Source organism: Pomacea canaliculata, linkage group LG13, assembly GCF_003073045.1.
Source record: "Pomacea canaliculata isolate SZHN2017 linkage group LG13, ASM307304v1, whole genome shotgun sequence".
Classification (NCBI taxonomy): Eukaryota; Metazoa; Mollusca; class Gastropoda; order Architaenioglossa; family Ampullariidae; genus Pomacea; species Pomacea canaliculata.
The window spans coordinates 6,890,327-6,903,257 of record NC_037602.1 but is presented as its reverse complement, the minus strand read 5'-3'; the positions used below and the strand labels follow the sequence as shown (position 1 = coordinate 6,903,257).

The window sequence follows — 12,931 nt, the reverse complement described above, 5'->3', positions numbered from 1 at the left end:
GTCACAGTCGGTGAGCGCTTCATGTGACTTCCTGGCCGGAGGAGCTGCAGGTGACTACAGCAGGATAAGTAAATATCTCCTTGAAGGTGTACGACGAAGACCTTTATCACCAGCCCTTATTACGGTTTACATTCGAAGTCAGTCTCTGGTTTTAACTGTTGTTATGCCTGCAGCCTTGCTCTGTGTCGGAGCCAAGACTCGTTAAGAGGATGAGAAAGCTGGACATAAAAATGCCCTGCATAACCTTATAACAATGTTTTTCTCTCTCACCTGGTGTTTTGTAGTTCTCAATGACTGTGATTATTTTGCTCCTTATCGTATAGTAGGGGATGCGGAAGTGACAAGAGTTCTGTGTGGCTGGTGGACAAGCGATGGACCGCTTACGCAAGATAAAGGGTATGTGATAGCTCAGAGAGAGGTCACGTGGAGCAGACAGCCAGCCAAGCGCGACCTGAAGTGTCAACAGCCGGGAGGAGAGTTACATCAAAGAGTTCTCCCATACCTATCAGTAGGACCCTAGGATGACACGGGGGAAGGCTTAGTCGCCTGTCCACAGGTGGTCGGGCTGCTGATAATTTTTAAGTCAAGTTCTCAGTGAAGCGAAAGACTCCGGAAGCGTGACGTCAGCGACCTTGACAGTCTGAGCTAAGCAAACCTCCATTTCAATCTTTTCCAGCTATGAAAATTGTTATGGCGCTAAGTTCAGCAACTTTTAAACACTGTGAAGTGCTGCATAAAGTTAAATGAGAGGAAAAATAACTCAAGGCCTAAAACAGATGACATGGAAAGGTAACATAAACGAGGGCCCAAAACAACCGAGACAATGTCAAAGTAAAAGTAGGTTTGATTAGAAAACATCGCGAGCATTTACTTCTTTTGTTTTGTCTACATTTAGCTTCAGAAAGTTCTCGTCGCACCACTGTACAGAGTTTGTTAAGGCATTCACCATGATCATTCTTATGTTCCTGCAAAAGAGTCAGCAGTGCAGTGTCATCAGAGAACTAAATGAGGAAGCTGTCTCTTCTGTACTTCTTCAGCTGTCAGTGTACATGATAAACAACAGACAAACCTTGTGGGGAGCCAGTGCTTGTAACAACAATATCAGAATTATTATTTACATATATCCTCTGTTGTATGTATCCATTATCCACAGAACCAGTTGACGTGGAAGATTAAAATCAGAAATAAGTCTCGCAGCCAGAAGTTAAGGTTGCACTGTATTGAATGCAAAACTAAAGCAAAGTTCAGCAAGGAGGAGTCTATCATGCTTATCCAAATGTTTGTACAGTGTGTTCAGAATGAGCAACTTGGCATCGTCAACACCTCTTCTTTTCCTAAAGGCAAATTGTAGTGGGTCCAATTTACTCTCTACAGAGTATCACTTATGGAATTATTACCCCCTCCCCACAAACATATCAAACAGTCCTTCACCAACCCTTCCTCCGTGGTCAGTAGAGAAAAAGAATAAAATCGTTGTCTTGATTGAAATAAACTTTTGTTCAACTGCAGCCGAACCATCCGAGCACTCACAAATCTTACAAAAGGGCACGGACAGAAGACATACAATTTTAATTCCTGAATTCAGAATGTATGTATGTAGTATAACTGATGTAGAAACAACAGCTATAGTAACACTTTCTTTCCTAAACGACACAATCATCATGAGATGAAACCAAGGCCGAGAGCGCGAGACAGGAAAAGGGAAGTAACAAGAGATAACGTTCATGAGACTAGGGATGGTTTACTTCCCTTGTATCATAAAACACCTATAGTAATCTGACGACTCGACGATAATAATTTTAAAAATTAAAGAAAGTAAATAAATACAATCAAGCGCGCGCACACAAAAACACACATATAATATTGTGTTCTTTAGAGAAACAGAAGTATCCAAAGTGAGATAATGAAGCTAGCGCGTTCGTTTTGACACAGACATGCGAGCCGTTGCCTGCTGTATGATGCCAATCATGTCCGCCCTCTCCAAGTCTTTGAAAGATTGATCCAGTGCGAGGTCCTTTAGGTTCTGAGACATGAAGTCGTAGCACAGTTCAAGAATGCTTTCTGGAACAGCAACACACCATCAGTGTTATTGTCATTGGCATTGTCGTCTTATGTTTGTCCATATTTCCTTAATTTCTTTACTTTTTAAAAATTTCATTCTATCTTTCGTTTGTTTTTGTTATGATCACATTTTCTTAAGCCTGAACAAGACTTTTACTCTAGTCATGTTTTGTTTTCGAAAAAGGGGTAAAAAGTAATTCTCGAATGAGGCCTTTATCTGCAATGGTTAGTGGATTAGTGAGTCGCCAGGTAAGACATGGCGACTGAGGCATTAGCAGGCATCGTGTCGCAGATAATTCATGGCAAGTCTCACCAATGGGCGGCTCCCTGATGGCTTCTTTGTACACCGAGACGACACTGGGGACCCTGAGGATGTTCACAAGATTGTGAAGGGCAGCAGACTGTCCGTCTGTCATGTTGAATATACAGGCAGCTAGGCAGACAAATCTCCACAATCTATACATTCTCCGTTGGTATGAATTCGAAATTATTCGTCTGAGAAAGCTAATAAACAAAAGAGAGTGTAGAGATGTTTGTGGCTCTGTATAAAGCCTATGCAAATTTACACAGTTAGCCCGAATCCTAAACAAATTTAGTAGGAGTATTCTTCACGCCTACAGACAGATGGTAACTGTGTTGTATGTTTCCATAGAGTGCATATTTTCCGTGTTCTTTTTCTATACTCATACTACCACCACAGCTATTACTAATTATTAATATTGGAAGACAGGCGTCTACAATATATTTTACTGTCCCCTTTGCTGTCCTCTGTCTTGTGCTCTTTCTGTCATTCCCACTGACACGCACACACACACATATGTACACCTTTCTACTCACCTCTCCACACTGACACCATTGTGACAGGATCAGCTTTGGCAGGAAATTTGTTGGTGTAGAGGTAGTGAAGAATACAGTTAAATGCCTGACTGGAAACACCTTCTAGCCAGATTGAGTCCTTTGTTAAATTAATAATAATAACAACAACAATAATAATCATCATCATCGTCATCATAAAATTAAAATATACAGTAATAAAGATATGTGGCAATTTTCATTTTCATTTTTTTTTAAGACAGAGAATACAGAAATGATGCTTTAAAAGATGGAAAGCTGATCATGGGAATAGGAGGAACACAATTTTAAAAAGATGGAAAAAGAACGAGTCAAAGCGTAAAAGGAGAAGGAGATAGAAGAAAAAAGAGCGAGCCTCCTTTCCAAAGTCTGAGAATGTTGTCTAGATTGTCTCCCTTGATATCGAGATGCATCACAAGGTTAACAACTCCTGGCCTTTTGCCTCTTTACCATTTTGCGGGTGCTGTCCTTGCACAAGAGCGAGAAGTACTGTGATCGTACGCTCAGGATGCCCCTGTGAGCGTAGAATGTCTGACCCTCGATGTTGAAGCTGATGTCGCTGGTGTCCTTGTCGTTGACCAGCCGCGCGAGATCTTCCTGTAACTGTGTCACGTCCGGTGGTGGCGCTGAACATTTAGGTCAGAACCAATGGAAGTTACAAAAAAAAAAAAAAGATAGTTATCTCCACACGTAGTGCCCACTGTGTGGAGTATGTGTGGGTAAGAACAAGTAATAGACATATGTTTAGAGATTACAAAGAAATGACACTAGACATATAGAAACCTTGATCAAAACTCTATTAATTATTTTGTTTCCAGGTGTGTGTGTCATACAGGTGTCACATGAGTTGTGTGTGTGTTTATGAGAGACACATTTACTCGTAAATTTGGTAAATAGTCAAGAAAAAGGAAAAGGCCTTTGCCAGAAAGAAAAGAAGAAAGCGAACAAACATTTTTATTTTCAGCAACCTCGTTCTTCTGTGTATCGTGCTTAATGTTTAGTGTTGACAAACAAACAGGAGACCTGTGTCCACGATTCTGCCGACCAGTTCCACGGCGTCAATCTCCACCCACGTGCCTGAGGCAGTGCAGTCCACGTGCAACTTGAGGGCACTCACGCGGAAAGGAGGAGCCTGCGCAAAAGACCAGGATGCTGACGATTTTGTGAAATATGATGACCTATGACCAAGCTGTTAAAGTATTGATGGGCATGCAGGACATGTCAGACAGAGAAGTTTCAACTACAGTACAGGAAATAGTATACAAATAGGTCTCTCTTACTATATATATACAACAAAAATTCAAATATATCTCACTCTTACTGTAAGTACAGTAAATGCAGATACAAAAGCAGCTCACCTTCTCTATAGGCACTGAAAACATGCGACTAGTGGTTATCACCATCGGGTGATCAGCTTGCCACACACTCAGCCAGGACCCTTCAGGTGACAGTACCTCCACATCAACCACTCCCCCCGCATTGTAAGTCTCGTAGATATTAATGGCATCAACGAACACTGGGTCACAAAACCAAGCTGCAAAAGAACATTTTCTTAAAAACCTATTTTAAGGTTTGTAATTTGGTAAGGACATTATGAACGCCGAGTGGATAACCTTTGTGAGGACCTTGTCATGTACAGTGTGTGGAACATGTTAAACTCTTGTGATGAGACTAGCACACATAGTCATCGCCGGCCTGACAGCAGAGAAGATGGGAGCAAACTGAAACGGGGGCTTGCCTCAAGAAACTGCTTGTTATCCTTCTTTTGAGGAGCCCAAGACCCTTGGATGTCGCCGTAACGCGGGAAGACTTTGGGCGATCCTAAGGCCTGTTCTGCTGACCACCTGCACTGAGCAGATGACTGACTTTAACTTTGGTAATGACACAGGGAAGTCAGAAACAAAATATAAACACAGTAGAAATGCTCATAAAACATTCACTCACCAATGCTAAAGACACGAACAGGCATACACTGTTTTATACGCTCGCGCGAACGCAAGCACGCACACACACGAACTTTCTTTTTCTCTGTCTTTGTCACACGCTCTCGTCAACGCTACACAATTTTTCTGACATAATAACACGTACATAATATACACAATACTTATTAACTACAAGGTTCTCGGAAAGCAGGTAATCGGCTACACAGTTAATTTTTATCCTCCAGAGACTCCTCTTGCTCTGACGACAGGGGCCCGGACAACTCTTTAAACGTGTGAACGTATCACTGACATCCTGATCCAGCATCCCCGCCTCCTACCCGCTACAAAACTGCTAAAACGGGTGTCCCTTGCAAAAATTCAAGGTTACTGCATGCATTTATAAGCAGAAGTCTACATACCCGTCCTCGTTGTACTGCGACGAGGAAGACAGAACATAGGAGGCGAACTGTTTGAGTGCCATGAAGGGCATGGATCTCCAGGTATGTCCGTGTACCTTGTATCGCCTGTCATACCCACTAGGGATATGCAAATTATTGACATGATAAAGCCGTACTTCTATTCATACAATACTAGGTAAAATGACTAAGCGTTGCCAAAGCAAACCACTGTCAGGCGTATGGAATACAGCTGTGGTCATAAAAATCAGCTGAAAGCCAGGTATGAATGAGGCAGGATCAAAGGCTGACACTAACACACGTGTTTATACAATTGTAGAAGCATGTGAATGACTATAAGGGCAGCAGACAGAAATGTGTATTTTGCAGACGACAAAGATCTTGACCTGACTGTTTCAGGACCAAAAGTTGAATGCGTTCAAATGAACAGATTTTACTTTTGTTGACGTTTAACTTGTAAATGTTCATTCACTGTTACAACAGGAACGTTAACGTTTTAGTGTGTGTGTGCGCGAAGGATAGCTGGTTAAAAAATTGTAATAAAAGTATTATTTCTTTTTATTTACTATATATATATTGGATGATCTGAAAAGCATTTCTCTGTTATAATTAATGGTAGTAGACTAATAGTTCCTACACATTTCTCCTTTTCCGCAAAGATTCATTCCTCTAACAGCAAATCTTTATGAATATTTATTAATGGGTATTTTACAACATTTCTAATGTTAACACTTAATGTGGTTCTATTAATCAGCTGCTATTTCATAACAAATAACAAATGCTGCAACACGCATCTTTTACTTTATTGTTTTCCATGCCGAGTAAAGACGTTGGAGCTTACACTGTAAATAGTTCGCTTGTTTTTTTTGTTTTGTTTTGTTTTTTTTTATATATTTGTTTGATCTCGGAAACGTTTGTATGCTGTCACTGGAATATCCGATTCCAAGCGGTTGAACACGGGTCTTTAATTTGAAAACCTGATACGAAATGTCCACTGCATACAGACAAGATTTTGTTCTTCGCTAATGGATCAAACGATCGCTAGAATAAATGCGGTAAAGCAAGGGAGACAACTGCGATACAGCTATTCTTTCCCGTTTCGACTTACTTCCCTTATCACGACTTCCTGAGCAGGTCCCTTGACGTGTGGGCTTGTTCACCTTTTGGTATGTAATTAAGCTGTAAGATTGCTCATGCAATTGGTAAGGTGCTAGAGAAGATATAGACAGTGGTTATATTATTCATTCCAAATGAGTTTCCATTGTAAATGACTCATGCTGGCATGTTGTAAAACAACAAAATGACTTCAGACAATGTGGGACACTTGATGTTTATTTTTCTAATAAATTTGTATTCAGTAATTTTACTCATGTATTTCATTTTATGTATATCAAATTGTAGCTGGTGCTGAATGTCATGAATAGCGCACTAAAAGAGGGATTCGAGTGTAAACATCAGGTTAAAAAAAAAATAATAATGTTTTAAACTGTTGGAAAAATCTAATAACCATTTATCGTCAACGTTAAAAATTAGATAAGTTAGAATTATTCGAGCAGAGAGACTGCCATCATCAAATCCTTTAGAACTATAACCTACAAAAAATGATAAAATTTCACAACTGAAAATCATCCGCTTTTTTTGTTGGTTTTTTTTAAAACATTTTTTTAGTCATCATTCAAATTACTGTATCCGCGAAAATCACAGCCTGACATGTTACAGCCGCCCTTTCCTGACAGCTACATTAGGCAAAGATCTTGCATGGTCGACAGCGTGAAGTGGTCCAATTCCAAACTCATGAACGACTCCCTCCTGCTTTGTGGCGACCCGGCCTTTATATACTTCGACACACAGATGATGCTTTGGGCATACAGTGAGAGTGGATTCAATCCTTCCTGTTGTAACTCAGCCGTCGCCGCGCGAACTATTTTCTTGCGTTGTTTAGGCAATAGTACAGGACAGTGCATAAAGATGATTGTAAAATCATGAAGCAGTATTTTCAGATCTTGGGTGGTTATGGACCCGAGGCGGTACAGCTTCAAAATTATGGCCACGTCACAGTGTTCGTAAAACGCTATCACTAGAGAAAGGTCAAAGGGCGTATTCAGACACGAGAGGGCAGCGCCACATCTCAGAAGAACGTCCACGAGCTTCTCACGGACAGACCTGTCTTCGGGACGAGTGGCGCAGTATATCGGCGTTCTGCCTATGTTGTCCTCGACCAGGACGTTGGCCCCGCAAGTGACCAGCTGCTCAATAAAGGCATAGTGTCCACGCTCGCAGGCAACATGCAGCGGGGTTTTCCCCTCCCTATCCCTCGTGTTGAGATTAACCAAAGGTTGCTGCAGCAAAAGGGACACGCAGCTTTTAAAGTTGTGGATAAATTGCAATGTGCTGGCGCAGGAGGCGTGATGGAATAAATTAAAGAGGATGTGAAGAGCAGTTCTACCCTGCTCATCACCATTTCCAGACACCTTAGCGTTGACTTCAGCACCCAAACTGAGGAGGAACTTTATAGCTTGCTGGTCTAGGTTCTCGACTGCGGTATGAAGAGGCAGGTAGCCTGAACTGTCGGGTACGTTCAGCAGCAGTCTGTGCTGCTTTTCCGAGAGGATATCAGAAAGGTCAACTCCACGCTTAACTGCCAGGTGCAAAGCAGTCCCCTCGCTGTTGATCTCCCCGTCATACCAAGCTCCGTATGAGGGAAGCAGCAGACGGGGTACTAAGTAAATGTCCAGACGGCAGCAAATATCATTCACGAACATCGCGCATGGCACAGTGCTGTTGACTTTGGCTGCCTCGAAGTTGAGGTCCGCTCCTGACTTCACCAACATTTTTGCAATGCTTACAGCAGGACGCGTGCCTCTGACGAGGGCAAAGTGCAATGGAGTCAAGGCGAAGTGTCGGTGCTGCAAAGTAGTGAACTGCCCAGCATTGACATCAGCCCCCAGATCCACCAGCAGCTCCACGACCTGCGGGTCATCGCTCAGAGCCGCGAAGTGAAGGGCCGTGAGTCCGGTCTTGTTCTGGGCGGTCACTAACTCCTTTCGGTCGTCTTCGTCCTTACACATAAGCAAAAGGAGGGACACCAGAGTCATGGCAGAGCCCGAGGTAGCGGCCAGCATGAGGGTAGTGTTGTCTCGGCTGTGAACGTCAGCTGCCTTCTCCTCGAACATCATTGTGGCCAGATCCTTGTGGCCAAAGAGACAGGCCAGGTGTTGCGGGTAGCAGGTGTAAGGCTCCGTGCAGCACCAAGGGATGTAAGTTGCGTCGTCAACAAGTGACCAAGGTATATCATAGAGCTGAACGGGTATCTGAGAGTGTGGATCGAGGGCTTCTAGGAAAGAACAGTCTGAAAGGTAAAAAAAAACAACAAAAAACAAAAAAAATAAACGGCATTGAACGAGTCGTGCTAGTTGCAAAAGGTTAAAGGTAACCAGCATCATACAGCATAATATATAGTGCCTAGTAACCAATGCCTTTAAAGCTACGAATGCATGTAACCTAAGTTTGAAAAAACTACATTTAATCTACCGTGACCAAAGAAGTATCCCAAATATCTGTTTCAGCGGAGGACATGTTTCACAGACTTTTGTATCAAAAATTGACCATTCGTTTTCGATAACCATTCCTTTATCTTGATTACAGTATGGCAATGTGTTTGTCTAAATAATTACCTTAAATCTTTCATTAGCCTATTCTCATAAGCAAAAATTCCTGTGTAAGTCTCCCTAACTGTAATGCGTATTTGCTGAAAGAGTTAAAGAATAGAATCTTTTCGAAATAAATAGCTTGGCTTCGATCTCTCTTTGTTCTTGTCTTTTTACACTTATAACAGGAAGATAGGATTAAAAATTTATGAAAGAAATAGAAACATATGTTGAAGTCCTTATGCATACAACCATCCTCCAATTTGCACCGAGAGGCTCCTTCTTCGCTGTCGTGTCTGTTCTCACATCCGCAAAGTGGTTCTGCTGCAAGAACTTCATTTTGCTGACCTCGGACAGCCTGAGGGTTATTCCGGATATTCTCTGCATTATCAATTTGCCAGAAATCTTGTAAGGGGCCTTCCAGAAAGTCAATGTCTGCAGGAAAAAGAAGTCTTTATTCTTTCGTCGAAGATATACATTCGGAAAACACGCTTACTCGGCAGATAATTAATTATCAGTTGTAAAGAATTAATCGTAAACAGTTAACAGGTCAAGTCTTCATTATTTTAATAAACCCCATACGTCACCGGTATAAAATTAGACGGTCATATATAATCAACTAAATTAAATCATACACGCCGCCCTGTCTTTTCCAAAGGAAAAATTATTGCTCCACTGTAGAATACTTACTGCTGAATGGGAATAAGACAAAAATAGCTGTTTTGAACCTAAAAAAAAAAATCCGGCTTACTATTTTCGAAACAAAGTTCTAGTTTTTCTCTCTTTTGTTTTAAAAGTTTAGATTACAGGACCAAAAGGAGTCAGGCAGAGTACGAACAGAGAATAAGTTCAACAATTTAGTGTTACTCTAGAAATATTGTGCGTTTATATATTTTTCCCTTCTATGGGCATACTAAAATTAAAATATGAAAATTCAACAACAACAAAAAACCCGTTCAAGAATACCCACCAAAAACAAAAAGACATAATAACCTCTCTCAACATAAAACATTAAAAACGCATAACAAAACAAACCCGCCACAAAGAAAAGAAACCAAACAAGCAACTTAACAAAACAACAATAGCAGAAACTTGAAACAAACCTATCACAAAATTACAATTATATACAAAATATCAAAACAAAGGAACTATACCAACAACACTGTAATAATATAACAAAATAAAATAAGTATGCATCGTTATTCTGTATGTTTTATACATACAGATGTTACTGTGACTTATTGAAGATATGCTATTAGTCACGTGTGCAGTAGACGTGATATTGTTATTTCAGAAATTCATTCAACATTCGCCTTTTCAATACGATCGGAAGTTAAAAACAAAATAAAGGTATTACGTACCGGTGTATAAGCGGTAGAACATGGCTGCTGTTCTCAGGGTTGACAGCAGAACGTGAAACTACCCTGATCTGAAACACACATCAGAATAAAAGCAAAAGCGATGCACAATCTACAAAAGTTGAAGAGAAGGTCTCTGCTTGCACGTGCCTCTCTTTGTAAGCTAGTATCTCACTTATAGTAATAGGATTATTCATGAAAGAGGAAAGACCTACTCTACAATATATATATAAAGATTCACTGTCAAAGTTGCCTTAATATTGAAAGACAGTTAGCTATAAGTAGATTTCTATCTTAAACTTACTTGCCTTTTTCTAGACCTTTCTCGTGAGTGTATCACTGGTTTTACTTTCATCTGGAGGTAGTGACCGTGACACGTGTTCCTTCTCCGCAGAAAAATCTGAACTGTCTTCACTGACTCTTGCGACCAATCTGCACTGCGGCAAAGCGTGGTTTGACCCTCAAAGTCTAAACTGTCACGTGACTTATTTTTGCTGATTGGTTGGTTTGTTCAGTAGTGCTGCCACCTTACGTCGATTACTCATTATGTGGGAGGGGGAGTGTAAAGAGCGAGGAGGAGGAAACCAGAGTACTCGAAGAAAACGTCCGACGCCCTGACCTGGGGGCTTATGAGGCGCTAAGAAAGGTCTGCGGAAGTTCATAGGGTCACAGTTGTCCGACCATACGAAAAGAGAATGATAATAAATGTAAACATAAATGATTTAAAACTTCATACAACGCACTTCTAATTTAGATAGTGTGTGTGTATAACAATCAAGATTTAAATGTACAAATCCTTTATTAGTTCGTCTTAAAAAAAAAGTTTGCCAAGGGTATATTTAAATTATGCATGTTTATAGCATATGGAAATATCAGGTAGTGGGATTGGTGGTAGACAATCACAGTATAAATAAAGGTCGATGTTGTGGTGAGCGTTTTTTGAAATGGTTTCGCCCGTGAGAGGTAAGTAAGGAGTACCTGTCATTAGTTTAATAGTTGTTGAACATAAAAAGTTTTATAGCTGGCGAAGATTGAAGATGGAGGTTTGCTTAGCTCACACTGTCAAGGTCGCTGACGTCACGCTTCCGGTCTTTCCCTTCACTGAGACCTTGACACACAAAATATCAGCTGCCGCCACCTGTGGACAGGCGACTAATCCTTCCCCCGTGTCCTCCTAAGGTCCTACTGATAGGTATGGGAGAACCATTAGACGTAATTCACCTTCTGGCTGTTGACACGTCAGGTCGCGCTTGGCTGGCTGGCTGCTCCACGTGACCTCTCTCTGACCTGGAACGTACCCCCCTTATCTTGCGTAAGCGGTCCATCGCTTGTCTGAATTTCTAGTGACAAGATTAAGCAGTGATGTACAAGCGCTTTTGATAGATTTAGCCTGATGGATAATTATTATTATTATTTACCCTAACCCATTAATTTATCAATGAGGGCATTTTCCAAATAAGAAGTGTGTTGTAAGAAATTTAAAATGAAATTAAAAATCATTTATATGCTTACATTATCATTCTCATTTCGAATACTTTCTAAAATTCCTGTAAAATATTTATAATTCAAAAATGTGTTTGATGACTTATTTTTGCCATTTTGCATTTTCACCATGGGACCGAGGCTGATGTGTCATATGCCCCCCCCCCCCGATACTTATGACATGGAATCTAGATGTCCCACCTCTTTCTTTGCTACTTGAGATTAAGTTCGTGTGATTAACAGTTGCATAACTCTTGGCCATGCTTGATAGCCCGTGCGGAACGGCCATCGCGACTGGTCGGATAAATGTGAGCTGATGAACCTCCGCAGACCATTCTTAGCGCCTCATCGGGGATTCTCTTCAGGTACTCTGATTTCCTCCTCCTCGCTCTTCACCCTCCCCTCCCACATAGTGAGTAATCGCCGTAAACCAACCAATCAACACACCTAAGTCACGTGACAGTAAAACGATTTTCCGCAACAGTCAACGAGATTTTTTTTTGCAGTAGGCACACGTGTCACAGTCACTACCTACAGAGGAACACAGTGATACACTCAAGAGAGAGGTCTAGAAAAAAAGGCAAGTATTTTCACGATAGAAATCTACTTATAGCTAATTCATTTCAATTCAATCTACATTTCATTTCATTTCTACAATCTTCATTTCAATCTACATATAGCTAACGTCCAGCAAATTTTCAAAAATATTTTTGTAGAGTAGGTCTTCCCTCTTACATGAATTTAAGTGAGATATTAGCTTACAAGTGGAGGCATGTGCCTTCTCTTCAACTTTTGTTCACAATGCGAATAAGAGAGAGTATGTGTCCGTGTGATGAAGGTCTTCCCTCTTACATGAACATTTGAAACCGTATTTTGCAGCTTGACAGTCAACCTTCAGTATTGATTTCAATTTTAATTTAAGGATACCCTTGTTTTGTCAATTTATATTATTTTTATTAATATATCCGTTTGCAAATTTGTTTCTATTTTAAAAATTGCGGTGGTGTTGCTAATGGGGGAGGTGGCACTTCCGTTAGTCTTCATTGCAAGTGCAGATAAAACAAGAAGAGTAAACATGATTTACATCAAGTCAGAAGCACATCATCAAAGTCAACAAAATAGATGAGATTGATGCTTGTAGCAATGCACTCAGGGACAGGGTTCTCCATGACTTCCAAGAGAACGTATAAAAA

At 40.8% G+C, this 12,931-nt stretch overlaps 1 protein-coding gene across 1 annotated transcript; it reads right to left on the bottom strand.

Annotated features, from left to right (window-relative positions):
- Positions 1-1,839: 1,839 nt before the first annotated feature.
- Positions 1,840-5,356, bottom strand: LOC112554383. Its single transcript, XM_025222141.1, has 8 exons — positions 5,255-5,356; positions 4,636-4,757; positions 4,272-4,447; positions 3,937-4,045; positions 3,364-3,539; positions 2,895-3,016; positions 2,375-2,667; positions 1,840-2,061 (listed from the first exon to the last, which is right to left on the bottom strand). The coding sequence occupies exons 1-8, from the start codon at positions 5,323-5,325 to the stop codon at positions 1,910-1,912; spliced, it is 1,221 nt and encodes a 406-aa protein (XP_025077926.1). The 5' UTR covers positions 5,326-5,356; the 3' UTR covers positions 1,840-1,909.
- Between the last annotated feature and the right edge of the window lie 7,575 nt (positions 5,357-12,931).

What these genes read in the sequence shown, in the direction of transcription:
- LOC112554383 (XM_025222141.1), bottom strand. Translation starts at nt 5,325, where the DNA reads ATGCCCTTCATGGCACTCAAACAGTTCGCCTCCTATGTTCTGTCTTCC. An exon ending in TTTCAGTGCCTATAGAGAAG is followed by an intron (nt 4,046 to 4,271) that starts GTGAGCTGCTTT and finishes TCTTTTGCGCAG; the next exon opens with GCTCCTCCTTTCCGCGTGAG. An exon ending in AGGACAGCACCCGCAAAATG is followed by an intron (nt 3,017 to 3,363) that starts GTAAAGAGGCAA and finishes AATTTAACAAAG; the next exon opens with GACTCAATCTGGCTAGAAGG.